At 39.8% G+C, this 17,137-nt stretch overlaps 1 protein-coding gene across 2 annotated transcripts in view; it reads right to left on the bottom strand.

The window, feature by feature from the left end:
- Window positions 1-5,954: 5,954 nt before the first annotated feature.
- Window positions 5,955-17,137, bottom strand: part of PDLIM3 (PDZ and LIM domain 3) — a 30,285-nt gene continuing 19,102 nt past the window's right edge. The window contains exons 4-8 of one of the 2 annotated variants that reach the window (XM_004579253.3): window positions 16,901-16,968; window positions 11,722-11,985; window positions 10,078-10,208; window positions 7,534-7,645; window positions 5,955-6,665 (exon numbers count right to left, since the gene is read on the bottom strand). In XM_004579253.3, coding sequence (XP_004579310.1) covers window positions 6,476-6,665; window positions 7,534-7,645; window positions 10,078-10,208; window positions 11,722-11,985; window positions 16,901-16,968 — 765 coding nt within the window. In that variant the 3' untranslated portion in view covers window positions 5,955-6,475. The remainder of the gene's footprint in view (window positions 6,666-7,533; window positions 7,646-10,077; window positions 10,209-11,721; window positions 11,986-16,900; window positions 16,969-17,137) is intronic. The other variant, XM_012931361.2, reaches the window with a different exon arrangement.

The raw sequence follows: 17,137 nt of genomic DNA, 5'->3' as shown, positions 1-17,137 counted from the left end.
AAATAAAAGATTTATAGAACTAAAAAAGTGAAAGCAGTAATCAGCTTCCTAAGAGGTAAGGCTGGGAAATATCTTTAATGACTTACAGAGTGACTCCTCTTTTACAGATGAAATCAGGGACAGTAAAAGCATCTTAAGGAAGGCTGTGTGGAGAGCCTTTTGCTCTTGGATGAAGCCTCGTTCTACGGAAGGCAGCCCCCCTGCCCCGCTCCCCAGACTGCCCTGAGTCACTAGTGCAAGGATTTCCCTCCAGGATCAAAACACAAGCCAAGGGACAACTGCCCGCATTTATCACACCCTAGGGGTGTAACCTGGACACTTTTCATACTACTATTGATTTCATCTATGATTAATGACAGTCTCCTAATCTCAGATTTCAAAACCCAGAAGTAATTTTGTCTGCTAACATCCTGCTAAGAATAGATTTGACTAGCTTTGTCTTTGCGTAATGTCCTCGAGTTTGTTCCAGATTCTTGCATCTGCAGCTGTTAGTCAACAGGTGAAAATGAATCCCTAAGAGCAGTTACTATTTGGGATTTTTGAAATATTGTCAGAGAATTAAAAAAAAAAACGTTAGTAGTACAGGTTTTAATTCTATTTATTAGCAATGATTTTCACAATCAAAAAAGTTTAAAAATGTTCCCAAGAAGCTGATGGACTGAATGACGCATATTACACAAGACAGCATATTTCCCGAGGGATCATGTATTATGGTTTAATGATGGCAAATCGAGTGAAAGAGAAACAGCTTTACCACATGAGGAAAGCAGTGCAGGTGAAGTGTGATACCCTGTTAGTACACAGAGCTTACAGCTAGCAGTAAATATATGCTATATGCTTTTGTAAAATTTAGATGAACTGTTAGCCTACCTGATAAAATTACAACTTAGTATGAGGTCAGGGTGGAGGTTGTTTAGAATAAGATAATTTGGGCAAAACCAAAGTTTTAGAATTAGGAATTCCAACACTGGCCAAGTTGAAAGAGTTTTTGAAAAGTTTTTTAAAATTTAATTTTCCCTCATGTAAATCTGGAAAACAACTGTTTTCATGACATTCCATGATTCTTGACATCCTGGGAATATATAAGCCAGATTATTTCAGGAAAGATGTTGGGCCTAGCAGTTATGATCTCAATGAAGGTACTTGCATCTCATAGGCTGCAATCTCCCACTGCAGCTTCCCGTTAATGTCAACCCTGGGGGAGGGAGCAGTGGTTTGTGAGGACCTGTGTTTCCATTTACTTCATATATACTCATATCAGGTGAGAAAATATAAGGTCATAATGGTCCCCAGTGTTTACGACTGTGAAAAATGATGTTTTCCAAAGCAGCTACACCATTTTATATTCTTACCAATGATGTAAGAAGGTTCAATTTTATCTACTTTCCTGAAAATACTTTTCATTAATTTTTTTATTACTTTTGATTTTTTTCAGTTACAGTCATTCTAGAATGAAGCGTTTTTTCATTGTGGTTTTGAATTGTATCTCCATAATGCTCAGTGATATTGGGCAGCCCTATGTGTGGTTTGGTCACATGGTATAACTACATAGTGCAGGCTCCTGCATGTGGCATTGACCTCATATCCTTGGCTTTAACAAACCACAGATGTGTGCACACCTTGATACATACGTACACGTATGATGAGTTAGACACACATTTGTGCTATTTCAACTTGAATTCTTCAGAAAATGAGATGTCAAAGTAACTTGGTCTTGTGAGAGGAAGTTCTCAAACTCACAACATAATTTTGCTCTTGGAGGAGAAATAAATAAACTGCATATTCTTATTCACTAGATGAAGACTGAAGAAACAAATGAATGGAGTAATTTCAACCCCAAATCAACATTTGGTGTTTTATGTAATCTTCGTTTAAAATCTACTTATGCAAGATACCTATGATAAGGGCAGCAACTGGGTTTTTTAAAATAATAGATCATGGGATCGTGCTTTTGTTTTAATAAGTTAAGGTGTGTCTTATTTGTACAAGAGAAAATGTACTAACAGACATTCTTGGCATACTTAGATCAAGCTTTCAGGTATTTTAAAAAGCTAATTAATGTTAACGCCTGAATTTATGACCTTCTGAAATGAATGATAGTATTACCAAAAAAATATATAAAAGAAATTGTGATAAAGCAACTCCCTTTCAAAAAAAAAAAAAAAGACGTGCTTATTTATTTGAAAATCAGAGCAGCAGCAGAGAGAGGAAGAGACACACAGAGAGATCTTCTGTCTTTTGGTTCACTTCCCAAATGGTCTCCACAGCCAGTGCTGGGCAAAGTCAAAGCCTGGAGCTAGAAGCTTCGTTTGGATCTCCCATATAGGGGGTATGGGTCCAAACACTTGGACAGTCTTTGCCTGCTTTCCCAGGTGGTTCACTGGGCGCTGGGCTGCAAATGGTGCGGCCGGGAATCAGTACCCTTACACCACAGTACTCCCTACACCACAGTGCTGCCCCAAGCAGCCACTACTTACAGGTACTTTGTTTTAAAATGTCAGTTAAAATAGACAAACATATTCAAAAGCTTATTTTTTTTCAGTCTTTAATGTTGCTTGCTTGGCAGGTGTTTTGTAAGTTTTTATTCTGTAAGTTTTTATTGTTTTGCAAAATAAGTATGCATCTGAGAGCATTATCTTGAAATAGTCACATAACATCAAGATACTGTTTATTTACTCGAGTTCTCTGGAAGTCCTTACTCTTTCATCTCTTCCAAAATTATTATGCTTAAGACAATAAGGACACAGAGTGAAAGAAGAACATCAGGTCGCAATGACATGATAATGAAGAGTAGCGGTAAGAAAGAGGCAGTTTTTCTGAGGACTGAAATGAGATCTGTTTAACGGACAGCTTGACAAACTGCCGACTAGAATTGTTAACAGAAGAGATCCGGTGCTCCGTCCTGCTTATTGTGGAATGTTCTCTGGTCGGGCCCTGGACAAACTCTGTCTTATGCAGAGGTGAGTAAACTGTTTATGGATCACTTGGACCATTAAGCTTTATTCCCTTCCCTGTTTACACAGGTGCAAAAATGTGTGATTACAAGAATTGTTCTTGTCTGCCCAGTTACTCTTTTGGTAGAGAGTGTAACAACTCTATTCTACGTTTACTCAGAACAAATAGCAATTTAGTTAATTATGAGCTCGAAGTTGATAAATGCCAAATCTTCCTCAGAGTTTCATCAATTATTATTAGATTTCCAAAGTCTAAATCCAAACCCAGTGACTAAATCTGTTTTCTAAGCACGTTGTTCTGTGAGCTATCTCAAGACTTGTTGGCATTCCTTGTTTATGGCACGAGTCCCTGTAGAATTCCTGGTGTCAAGCACAAAATGCTTGGATGGGAGATATATTGTTTTCTTTAAAAAAACATTAATTCCTTTTTCATTTCAACACTATTTTCATTCTACACCTTATGCGTTCAAAAACAGTTTCCAGAAAGCATTAATTTTCATTTACTAATTCTATAGTGATCCTCTGTTTATTCTGAAATAATATTTTAAAATTCAAAATAGGAAGCATGAAATTTTGGGACATGATTCCCAAGCCTTGATCACACAGTGTCAGTTATTAAATTTAAGCCATATCATCCCTAAATTTTAGATTGGAATTCTATTTTTCAAAGTATAAAAGGTTTACAAAACACTTGAACTTAAGCACTGTGTATTTCATTATGTGCTTGACTACACATAACATAAAATGCAATTTAAAAGAATATAGACAATGTACATTACAGCATCCAAATGTAGGCTTTACTGATGAATCTTTCTTTTTGTTTTTTTTCTCAGGACAGCACACCTGTTGTCAGCTGTGCTGTCTTACTGTTCGGAGATGCTCTCTTCCGCTGCTTCCATGGGACACCGACAGACTTGCCAGGCAATATCATCAAATGTGTGTTTCAGGGGGACAAAGGAGACCTGGAGGGTAAAGTACTTCTTAATCAGTTTCTTCTTCAGCCTCCCTATGGTCATCCCATCTTTCTACTCAGGGCCAGAAAGATTGCAGAAAGTAATTGGGTTGGTTTTCAGTCTTCTCCATTGCAATGAAGACACTTCAAAAAACTCTTGGAAAATGGAATTACAAGGTGTTCATTTTGATCCAAGACCTTTCAAAAATCCTTACAGAAGAGGGGCTTTTGAAAGATCCGTTGCAAATACACATTACAAAAGAACTATGCGTGCATTTTGAATTCTTTTGAAATTTGAAACTTCAAAATTGTCTCAAAAGTATCTCAGAGGGCCTGAGGAAGTTTCCACTGCTCTACCTCCCTACCTCTCCATTCTGCTTATTTTTCAAGGTGTGCACTTTAAGGAGAAAATTTCAGAAGTTCTGTGTGTCCGCAGTGAGGAGCATGGAAAATAGGTGAGGGACTGATGTGGTAACAAGCTAGTCCTCCAACTACAAGTGCCAGTATCCCATATAGGCCCCAGTTCATATCCTGGACTGCTCCACTTCTGATCCAGCTCCCTGCTTGTGGCTTGGGAAAGCAGTCAAGGATAGCCCAAAGCCTTGGGACACTGCATCCACATTGGGGACCTGCTAGAAGCTCCCAGCTCCTGGTTTCAGATTGTCTCAGCTCCAGTAGTTGCAACCATTTGTTAGTGAACCAGCAGATGGAAGATCATTGTCTCTGTCTCCCCTTCTCTCTGGAAATCTGCTTTTCTAATTGCATATAAATATTTGAAAAAGTAGGTTAGAGATACAAGTCAAGGACATTGTCACAGGGCTACTTTGGAAGAGACAGTATAACTCCTAGCAAAATTGGCACGGCAGGCTGCCTGAGCAGCTGCTGGTGGAGGTGGTGATGTCACATAGAGTTCAAATTTGAGATACAAAGGCTCCAAGACTTTGGGAAGGCTGGCTAAGGGTTTTGGAGGTGATGGTGGAAGTGAGGTCATTTCCTGGCTCTGACTATGTCATGAAAACAGACCACTAGTGAAACCATGGGTTTTGGCAGTGGCTGCAAGCAGACCCCCAGGAGAAGTACAGCTCATGCCTTTCCTGGACGATATCATTAAGTGTCAGGGATGCCATCATGGAAGGGGAAGTAAGGGGTGGCTTGTGAGGAATGTGCAAAAGAGGCTTAGCCTCAGTGCAGTCCTGATGCTCCGTACAGTAGCGTGTAGGATGGAGGGTTTCCAGAACTCCAAAGTAGGTCAGTTGCTGAGCTTGCTTTACAAAGTATGTACCACTTATTGTTTTTGTAAACTTCAGCAATTCTGTAATCTATAACCAATGGATGCCTGCTACGCAGCACTTCACACCTCAGGCCCTGGAAACCCTGCTGTTATCACCACGTAATCCCCATCCTAAATTTGCCCAAGCACACTCCTCCCCAGTATCCCACCCTTTGGGTGCCATGTCAGGTTTAGACTGTGCCTCCCAAGCTGCTTAACCAGCGAGGAACTGGGGACTGCACCTCTGCATGGCAGAGATAGAGCGAGCTGAGCTTCTGATGCGGGCACCTGCTTCCACCTGCTGGTCACCACTCTCAAGACGGGGTAACAATGATGGCCTCACTTTCTGTTTCCTGGAGGTTTCCAGTCCATCCTTTGGTGGGTAGGTGGTCTGAGGTGGGCTTTCCCCCCACAGTGGTGAACCGCTGAACACAGGGGACCCAGCTTCAGTGGAGTGTGAGCCTTCAGTTTGAATGAATATTTACCCAAAAGAGATGCTTAAATCGAAAGAGACTACGTCAAAGCAAAATAAGTCATTTTAGATGGAAAGAAGGATTTACCTTTAATTAGCACACTTACACACCCATCTGCAGACACTTTTGGTTCATGAGAAACTCTGAGTTACAAAAAGTAAAGAAACCGTATTTTTCCTAAAATAGTTGTTAGCACATGGGGCAACAAATGATTAAGACCTTTTCATGAAATGTTGCTTTTAGCTGAATTCATTGAGTGTCACTTCATTAGATACTTTAAAATGTATTTATTTTGCTTGTTGCATTCAGTGGTATAATTGAAAAAACTGAAGAAACCCAGGGAGCCCTCACTGACATGCACTCTGTTAGTTAAAACAAAGACAGACAGCTGCAGATTATCTTAGAATACAAGATTGTTATGTGTTAATTACTATAACTGCTCAAATCAGCTTGTCAAGGAAAGAGAATCAAACTCCCTTAAAACCCTGTAAGTTTATGTAGTTGATGGTTATAGTATAAATGTAAATTGTGGAGTATGACATACAAAAATTTTTATTGCTTTAAATGTCATTCTTGCTAGCCAGAAAGATAAAAAGAGTTGTACGACATAGCTAAACGTAGGCTTTTGTGTTATAGCAGGCATTCGGCCTCCCGTTCACTCCCTCCCCTGCCCCCTATTCACAGAAAGACAGACGTGTCTAAAAGCCTTGGCTTCAGTTTTGGAGTTGAGGTTCGGGATGCGTTTTGCCCAAGGCCATTCATGCCTTCCTGCGTACGTGCGTGTGGCTGCTTGGCGTGCGTGCGTGCGTGCACTGCCTGCGTATGTTTAAACTTTGGGGTACAGAGTGACGGCCTCATAGCCCTCGGGAGGCCTCGTGCGCGCTCTCGCATGAGTTTCGCAGTACAGCTCCCCCTCCACGAAGAAGTAGCCTTTTTGTTTGAGGTTGAGGTTGCAGTCGGCACAGACGAAGCACTCGGGGTGCCGGTACTTATCCCGCGCCTTCACCACTGCACCGCTGTCGGGACACAAAGGGAGAGAACACCCCACGTGAGGCTCGTGTGGCCTCTTTCCCACCTAGGACAGCCCCCAGCCTCAAGGCGTGCGCAGCTGTGACAGCCAAGGACATTAGTACTGTGGCGTTGTCTGCTGCGCTCTGATGGTGAAATGTGCATCCTTTTCAGATTTTTACAGTAGTAGCTGCCACAAGCTTAGAGGTTTGCGCTTCAGGAACTCGCCTCATGGTTTCCTTGAAAGCAGGGAGGTCTGATTTAGACAAAACAAAGCCTGTCCAGCCCCCTGACCTGGACAAAGCTGGGTGCACAGGGCCAAGTCCCTGGGATGGCTTTTCATCCTGAAGGCCCAGCCTGTCCTCCATGGAGCATAGAGAAAAGGAGTAATGAGCCAGGATGAAGTGCCAGGTAGGGGGTGACAGTGAAGTCCCATGAAATGGAAGGTGGCTGTATTTTTACAAAGTGCATTTCATCATTGGTTAGCAGGAAATTGGATAAAGATAATTGATTAGCCTGATGGCCCCTGTACTTGATTCCCTGGTTTTATACAGAAAAGGTAGAATTCAAGGACTGGACATTATCAAAACGACGACGTTTTAAAGTGGACTCATGATTCTTCAAGATGAATTTTTAATACACATTTAGGAAATTATTTTTTTCCATGAGTGTATATAAAAAAATCACCAAACTGTATAGTTCTCACTATATGGCCCTTTGGGGTTAGTAAACTGTACTAAATACTGTAACATTATAGCTCAAATAGAAGTTTAAGTCTTTCATAACCGTTTCTTCTATATGGACCCTTAATGTAGAAGAACTGGAAAACTTTCACCAAGATTTAGAGTGAATTTCTGGCTTAAATATAAAACTTACACAATGCCATTTCCACACTTGTCACAGAAAGGCATCTTCTGTCCGCCGCCAGCAGCACCGTGGACTTTCGTAACCGGAGCTCTCACACTCCGGGTTCCAGCGGGACGGTCATCTGCAAAACAGAGTGTCTCCATTTATGGCAAGGAACAGCTGGCTGGAGTTGAGACTTTGCTTCTATTTAAAGGGTGCTGTTTAATTCAAGGCATTCTTCAGTTGCTTCCACACTGGCATTTCAAAAGGAGCAGGACCAGCCACCAACTTTGTCTGAAACAGGGCCTTGCAAAGCACAAGTTATTAAGATTTGTTGTTGCTGTTGGAAAATGTTCTGAGGAACAGAAGGAAGTGTTCATGCTTTTTAAAAAAAATTGTGGTTAAAATACAAACATAAACTTTATCTCTCACCTGTAAACTGATTCTCTAAATCTGGCAATTTAATCTGGATTAGTAATTTAATCTGGATCTGTACATGGTGGCAAAAGCTCAGCTGCTTGGGCCATCACCTGCTACCTCTCAGGGGTGCACTGGCAGGAAGTGAAGAGGAAGAGGAGCAGGGGGCAGCACTCAAACCCAGGCACTCCAGTATCGGATGTGGGCATTCCAAGGGGAATCTTTTATTTTTATTAAAGATTAACATTTATGGGCCTGGTGTTGTAGCCTACTGGCTAAGGTTCTTGCCTTGCACATGCCAGGATCCCATATGGGCCCCACTTCCTATATATCTCCCTGCTTGTGGCCTAGAAAAGCAGTGGAGGGCGGCCAAGGCCTTGAGACCCTCGCACCGGCGTGGAAGAACCAGAGGAGACTCCTGGCTCCTGGCTTTAGATCAGCTCAGCTCTGGCTGTTGTGCCACTTGGGGGGTAAGTCAGCTGCCTCTCTGTCTCAATGAGTCCTCTCTGTCTCTTCTCTCTGTATGTCTGAATTTCCAATAAAAATTAAATACAAATTTTTAAAAAAGATGAACCTATTTACTTGAAAGGCAGAGTTATAGGGTGGGGGTAGAGGGAGAAACCTATCCTCTGTTTGACTCCCCAGAGGGCCACAGCATCCAATGCTGGGCAGGGCCAAAGCAAAGAGCCGGGAACTTGATCCAGCTCTCCCACACACAGGGCAGGGGTCCAAGCACTTGGGCCATCCTCCACTGCCTTCCTGGGTGCATTATCAGGGAGCTGCAGCTAAAGCAGAGTGGCTAACTCCCAACACTGCCCGTATGGGATGCTGCTGGTGGCTTCACCTGCTACACCACGATGCTGACCCTTCTAAGTGACATCTTAACGACCATGCCACAAAGCCCACACAATATAGCTTAAAACTTACATCAAGTATTTGTAAGTGTGCAATTCCGTGGAATTAAATACATGCACACTGTTGTGAATCCAACATCGACATTAATCTCCAGAAGCTTTTCATTATTCCAAATATAGATTGTTCTCACTAAACAATTAATTGCTTATTCCTCCCACCTCCAAAAGCTGGTAACCTCTCTTATATTTCTGTTTCTATGAGTCTGCTTGTTTTTGATATCACATGTAAATGGAAGTATGATTATTTGTTGGTCTGTCGCTTTCTCCACTTAGCATGTTTTTAATATTCATCCATGTCACAGGATGCGTCAGAACTGAATTCTTTTTTCAAGGCTAGAGGTATATACCATATCTGATTTATCCACTTATCTGTTGGTGGATATTCTGCTTTGCCCTACCTTTTGGCTATTGTGAATAATAAGAGTATTGGTATCAGTTCTTGCTTTCAGTTCTGTTGGGTATTTATCTTGGCGGGGAACTGCTGGTCCATATGTTAATTCTATGTTTCACTTTTTAAGGAACTACTGCAATTTCCATAGTGGTTATACCACTTACTCTTTTCATCACCAGTGCCCAAGAGTTCTCATTTCTCCAAAACTCTCACCAGTACTTGTTATTTTCCCTTTTTTATTCTTTCCTAATTTTTTTTTGGTAGTAGCCATTTTAATGGGATGTTCTGCATGTTCTAAAGATAGTATATATTTGGGGAGTGGAAAAGAATAGAAAAGTGTCTAAGTCTTGAAGACATAGGAGTGTGTTGGAGATCTGTTTCCTTTTGGCTGGGTGACATTACAGAGCCTATGTGCTGAGCCTCCATTTATAATGTGTTCAGTATGGTAACCAATAGCTCCTATATGACTTACTATGAGAAGTGAATGACATTCGCAAAGGACTTAGCACAAAAGATGGGACATGGTAAGCATTCATTATAGTGTGTATTTTATTTTATTTTTAAGATAATGATGCAACTGTAAGTTGGGGGAGGCATGGCTGAGCCATTTTATGTCATTTAAAGTGTACCTCCTGAGTTATATAAGTTGGACTAGGATGTCATTTGTCTTTGGTGTCTTTTCCTGACTGGTTTCAGCTGGTGGCTACTCGGACACGTCCTTTCCTAAACATGGCACTGCCCAAATCCTTTGTGCAAAGACTCCTTGGTTTTAGCCTTTTCCTCCCAGAGTGGGCTGTGCTCTCCTCCCCCCTCCTCCAGCAGCCTCTGTGAGTGATGCTGGCGACTGCTCACCAGGGCCATCGTTCACTAACTCCTGTAGCACTCGGAAAGAGCCGGACTGGCGAGGCCGTGTTGGTTCATCCTGATTGTCATGGAGCATTCGGTACACATCCGAGTGAGGGGGCACCGAGGCCGTGGATTCACTGAAACACAGGATGGCAGGCAAAACACGGTCAGGAGCTTGTCGAGGGCCAGACAACAATACATCCATCACCCTATCTACAGCAGGTCCCTAGCACAGCCACTTACTCTTCCGAAACATCAAACATAGGGGAATTCACATGGGTTGCCTTCAGAGTGTCACTGAACAATAATCAAGTCAGCACCTTCCCATGTAGCTAAGTACTTTAGAGAGAAACTAAAAGGTAATAGGAAGTGGCAATTGTGCAAGAGTTGGGTCTGTAATTACAGAGGTGTACACAGTGAATGTTCCTCGGATGAAAGAGAACATATGTGTGACAGCCCACAAGTGCACCCAGTTAGATCATAAAATTACCAAGAAATCCAGATTCATTTTTGATATTGAACTGAAAATAGATGGTTTAATTTTGGTTTTAAGGTTTTAACCAATTTAAGGTTAATTGGTGTGTTAACTCCCGGAAATTTCACAGGCATCATTTTTCAGTTGAACTTTAAACCTATCAGTGTTTGACAGTGTATCATGTCACACTTTCATACATGTGTACCTGTTATGCTGATTATACCATATCTTTAAATAGCCACATTACAAGGAATTTATAATAATGCTAAGACTTTAATTTGTGCTCTACAAATCTACTTAAGAGGAGCAACAAAAATTGTCACTTTTGTGCTATTTTATTTCTTTATGTCATTTTATCACATTATCTAGTAAACCTAGTCTACACATACCTTTATTTCTTATATTACATTAGAAAGAAATCATTTTACATATCTAAAATCCTTTGCAAAATGACTTTCAGGCATTATCATGAGTTCAGTGCATTCAATCTGAGGTATAATTGGGATACTGTCATAAAATTCTCTTCAGTCAAACAATACAAAAATGGATCATGGAACACTGACAGAAGTGATGAGATTTTATTCCATAATTAAAATTCTTAATTAAGAAAGATTGGTGGCCAAATTATTTTAAATAAATATTCATAATAAAAAAGGGATCATTCAAATTAGAGACTGGTGGAAATTAAATACCAACATTAGCACCTTGACATATTCACATATAAAACTATGCCTGGCAAACATTGTAAATGAAAAAGCAATTATCTCCCTACCAGTTGTTATATGAAGAGAGAAGCAACATTTCTCACAAAAAGCCTCTGATACTTTTCCTAGTTTTTGACTCTCAAATGGTAGACATGCTGGATACGATATTATAAATCACTTTTGTAGTATTATAGTAGATATTGTAAATAACAAACATTATATCTTTCAAGGAACATATATGTCTTTTGTCCTTACATGAATTCATTTCATTGCTAAATATCACATTAAGGTCAGCTTAGACACTTTGTCATCAGGCCTAGATATTGCAATGTAAGTGATAATAAACCTTTAGTATTTTGTAAAGCTTTTCATGCAACTTTCTTTCTACATCTAGACATTGTTAAAAGACACTGTAAAGTTGAGTTTATGTGTTTAGTTAATATGCCCATGGTTCAAAAAGACATGCATTACCTCATGGAGGGAGCTTCCCCTAGAGCTGTGGAAACCTGCCCCTGCAGGGTTTCCATAATATTGTCATCTGAGTACAACTGCATAGGTGTATTAAATTGAGCATGGACAATCTTCACACCCGGAAGTTCCATTTCCAAAGGAATGTTAGGGGCCATCTTAGCAGCAACTTTCAAGTCACCTGGGCAAATGGTACTAATAGTACTGACAGAAGAGGGGGTGCTACGTCCACTGCCGCCATCAATACCGGAGGGCGTGCTGCATCCACTGTGTTAATGACCACGTTACACACAGGTGAGGCAAGGAACCAGCAATCCAGATGGAAGAACACAGAGAACAAGGACAGAGGGGTTACAAGGGATGGAAGACAAAAAGTGAGAGATGAATTGTATCACAGTGAAGCAAAGTGTTTACTTCTGGCTAGGGGAGAACTTTAAAAATTTGTGCTTGAAAGAAGCTTACTAAAATTGAAAAGTATAGGTGACGTTGCATTTTTTGGCTCTGTTTTATTAAGTTGAGGAGTCCATGTACAAGGATTTGTACAATGAAATAAATTGGAAAGGTGAAACTTGCTTTAAGAAATAGGCAATTTAATTTTAAAGTTGACAACACTACAGAAAATGATATAGGGGCATTCCACGTAGTGCACATCATTGTACATTCCTGAATTACAATATTGAAGATGAAATCATTAATGAATAATCTTTCACAAAGAGTAACTACGTAGCATGAAGATAAGAATTTTCGGTAACACGGTTGAGCTTTATTTAGATGGTAAATGATAACTCATAGGATACATAGATATTTAAAGACTATTTTGTAACATTTTGCTGTAACTATTTCAATATTTTGTATTTTTATTCTTTTATAGGGTGAAAAACACACCTTATTAAACTGTTCAATGGTTTAACACAGAATCTAGAAATAGCCAATAAATGCTGTCACCTCAAAATTAGATTATAGGACAAATAGTCTCAGATTCCCTGCATTCTACCCTAACGCTAAGATATTTCTTTCATATGCATTATTTCATGCAACATTTCAAATGCATGCATATATTTCCACATATTTTAAAATTTATTTTAAAGACAAGTTTCAGGGATTTACTAAACACCAGAAAGGCCAATTATGCAGATATGTCTAGGAAGACTTTATATTCCACGAAGACTTTATATTCCACATAAAACTAGACAGGAAGCAGTCACACTGACATGCCAGTAACTAGAAAGTCATTTTTCTATTTGCATTTTAAGTGCAGCACAGGAGATGCATCTTATGAGTATAGAATATATTAGGTGATTTTCTTTTAAAGCATAGCCATTTAAAAAAAGCAAAAAATAAATATTAGAATTAATGTAAACATTATTATGCCCGCCAGTTAGTGCTGCTATAAACTCAAGAGAGATCATAGATGTATACAATGTGTGCATCTTTAAGTCAGTATTCTAGGGTCTCAAGGATGGTCCCAGTTTCGCATTTGCTTTCCAGTGTTGTTCATATGAACTTCAATTCCATTTATGGTGGAAAAAAACAAAGCATCATTGTGCAATGGATTTTTTTTAACTTTATCCATGTGATAGCTTGATTAGCTTGGACAACTGATGTTGTTAGTAGGATTAGCATTTTAAAAAAATCTTTTGCTCCAGTTTAACTGCCAACCCAGTAAATAGGAGTTTGATCCTTTATTTCCTATTCAAAATCCTATCTGTGGAACTGGCATCATGGCATGGCTGGTTAAATCACCACTTTTGATGTCAGTATTTCACATATGGGTACTGTTGTATATCAGCTGCTCCACTGCCAATCCAGCTCCTTGATAATGTGCCGGGGAAAACAGAGGGAGATGACTCAAGTATTTGGGTCCTTGTGGCCATGTGGCTGGCTCAAATGAATCTCCTGGCTCCTGGTGCTGGCCTGCCAAGCCTTGGCTATTGCAGACATTTGAGTAATGAATCATTGGATGGAAAATCTCTCCGTGTCTTCTTTCTGTGTAACTATCTTTCAAATAAATGAACACTAGGAAAAAAAAAAAGAATTCCAGGTGGAATATCTTTAAAAAAAAAAAAAAAACACCCTCAATCTGTACCCTGATTACACATTACTTTGACCTATATATAATGAAACTTGTAACACTGTTTGTTCAGACAAACACTGACTTAAATCCTGGGAGATTTGGGACCAAAAGAGTGAATACATACAAGAAGCATTTGTAATGGCACTGATACCTTTGGGTACCCGTGGCCACTAGGTGAACCAACACTTTGAAATAAATGTTATATAGTTGAAATATTCACAGTTTTGAAAACCTGGGACTTATGAAGCAAGGATTTTGTCTTCTATTTCCTAGTTTCTTGATTATTTATCTAGAGCACCATATCTATAAAACAGATGGGAAAGAAATCTTCTAAGCCTATAGAATGATCAAGTACAATTTTCTGGAATAATTTTTAAAGATGTCTTGAACTGATGCTTTAAAATAAAATGGCTTTCTTGGTCTGCAATCACTGTGGATACCATCCTGATGCATCCTGGCCTATTCCTCTGACCTGAAAGTGCAGGTACTAATGAGATTTTATGAGGCTGACTTAATGACGTGGCAAAGACCATTCATGAGGTTGGTGATGCACTTCACACTTATTTGGGTCATTTGAAAAGGAACTAATTTCCTTGGAATGTGTACAGACTTCCTGGGGACATGCTCCAGGGAGCAGCCTGCCCAAAACAACTCTTGGGGTTGTATTTTATCATTTAGATCTTAAAACACTCTGTATACACATATTTTTAGTTAAAGGGTTTTAAAATTTGCATATGTACATTTAAAAAACCCTCCTGATCTCTTTAAAGGCGTCAACTCTGATGAAATAATTAAAAAAAAAAACATAGGTAAGAATAAAATCCTGGGGCACATACTAAAATGTGGCATGTCCAATTTACTTCTGATCCAAGAAGTTATTAATTTACAGTATAATAGCTTGGTATGTAGCCACTCATAATCACTCTTTTACAAAAATTGGGAGAAATTGAGAAGCTAGAGCAAATAGTGAGAGGTACAGGAAGAAAGGACAGTGGTAGCATTTCAATAGTTCCAGATTTGTGTACTAGCATTGGATTTTTAAGCAAATTCTCTCATTTGCTTTCCTCTCCTCTTCTCTACCAAACAATCTATTTTAAAAGGTACCTTTGAATGGCAAAATTATAAGTAGCTTTTCATTTTTAGTATTTTTAGCATTTGAGCCCCTATCACCTATAGGGAGGAGACCTAGATGGACTTCCTGTCTCCTGATCTACACCTGGCCCAGTCCTGGTTGTTGTGGCCACTGATGGGGGAAAAGCAATTTATAGAAGATCTCTTTTCCTCTTTCTGACCCCCTCTTGCTTTTAATTAAATTTAAAATAAACATAAAAAAGGATGAATGTGTATTGCTTCTACTATGCTTCTTCAGGAAGTTTTATATATTTGTACTTAAATAGTTAAGTAGAATTTTAACTGTTAATCTAGAGCTATGTTGTTGGGAATAGGACAGGTGGGATTGTGGGGTTATGCTATCAAAAATGGAAAAACAGAAAAAAATTCAAAGTGAAGCCAAATAGAAACAAGGGAATAAACAAAGAAAAGAATGACTGTTCAGGGTTACAAGGAGGAGGGAGAGAGAATAGTTCCTGGTTCTTCCTGCAACTCGCTCAGGAAATATTAATTAGTATCTTTAGGATTTTGTTCTTCTCCCAGTTGAAACTATGTTGAGCATTTATCCTGTCCTAGCCTGAGCTCTAGTGCCTGGGGATATAACATGGAACCCAGTGAAAAGGATCCTATAGACTCTGAGCTTACATTGTAGTGGGTGAACTTGTATTTGGTAGTCATGTCTTCTTAGCATCCTCCCCCCTCTCTCACTCTGGTGCTCCTTCTGAACACTGTCTGTTATTACAAACACTGTCTGGTTTGGTTAGACATAATCTGGTCCTGATTCTAGCTTGTTGAAATGCTTGCACATGGAAATTGTATGTTGTAAATTATGTGTCAAGTGATAACTGCACAACAAGTATGGCCCAGGCATACTTAGGGGGTAAGGGGGCTCAGACATATATGAAAATAGGCTAGATATCTTACTAGCGGTGACAGGTATTCTAAACAGCTGTTAAGTCATTGTCCCATCTAAAGGCATTTAAATTCAGTTTTCTAAAAATAAGAGGATTGAACTCGCCTATTGGCCAGTGGTTTGGGACACCTGGTGTAATTCATTCAATGTTGCTAACCGGTTAGGATCAAGCCAATGAAACAACCTCCTTTCTGTGAGCTGACTGGTTTAAACCAATGCCATGTGGATGGATTTGAGATCTCCTGAACTCAGTATTTTCTGATGTAGTAGCACAGGGCATTAGTTTCTTTCTCCTTTTAGGTTGAAATTAAATTTTTAGGGAAGATACTTGAAAAGGGTCCTCTGGAGATGACCAATCTCTTTGGTTGATAGACAACAACAAAGAGGTCTCTTGTTATTATCCTGATTTACACACAACTGCCCATGAGGGTGACCAAGATGCCTCCCACGAACTCTTATTTCGTTGTTTTTTCCTCACCAACTTTGTACTTATTTTAGCCCAAGTGAGAAAGTTGCTTTTCAGGACGTAGCCTCTTCCGTTGCAGAATCTATAATAATGCCACTTTACTTTTATGGAAGAACTAGCGTTAGTGGAATCTGAAGGTGCAAGGAGAGGCAGATACTGGGATGGTATGGCCAGCGCCTGCCAAACATCTAAAGTGGCATCCGCTTTCCCACGTGGATCGCATGTGTGTCCTGTTTCCTTATGCCTGCCCTGGGCTTGGTTTCCATTTCATTTCTGCTGGCTGGGCTTCCCTGACCTGGGAGAGGGTGCATCTGTCTGCCTCAAATGTCACTGTGCGCTTGTTGGGATCCTCAGAGCAGCAGGGTGTTAGTTATAAATATAAATGCGGTGATCACATAACACTTCACAGCTCTATCAGCTTGTCAATATTTACTCTCAGAACTAGAGGTCAGCTGGCTGCTATTCTCTGCTAAGTGGACTTTTTCCTTTTTGCATTTGACATCATCCCCATAATGAGAAAAGTCCACTCCAAACTCTGAAAGTTACTTTTTCTTGCAGATTAGTAAACAGTGATTAGAGAAGCATGCATTCCAAATTTAGCAATATCAGAGTTTATGACCTGCTTCGGCCTGGGATTATGAAAGGTTTGGGCCGAATATTGTGCTTGTGTTCAAAGTAGTTCACATCCTGTAAAAACAAAGGGTTAAAAAAGTCCCTCAGTGCAAGATGCAAGTTTTTTTTTTTTTTTTTCAGGTAAACTCAAATGAACAGTAGTTGTACAGGGAGAAGATTTACCACCAGGTATTGAGAAGACTAACTCAGGTGATGTTGGAAATGATGGAACCTCAGCAAGGTA

This window comes from Ochotona princeps, chromosome 11 (assembly GCF_030435755.1).
Source record: "Ochotona princeps isolate mOchPri1 chromosome 11, mOchPri1.hap1, whole genome shotgun sequence".
In the NCBI taxonomy this organism is placed as follows: Eukaryota; Metazoa; Chordata; class Mammalia; order Lagomorpha; family Ochotonidae; genus Ochotona; species Ochotona princeps.
The sequence above is the reverse complement of the archived record's forward strand: the minus strand, read 5'-3'. Positions and strand labels throughout refer to the sequence as shown.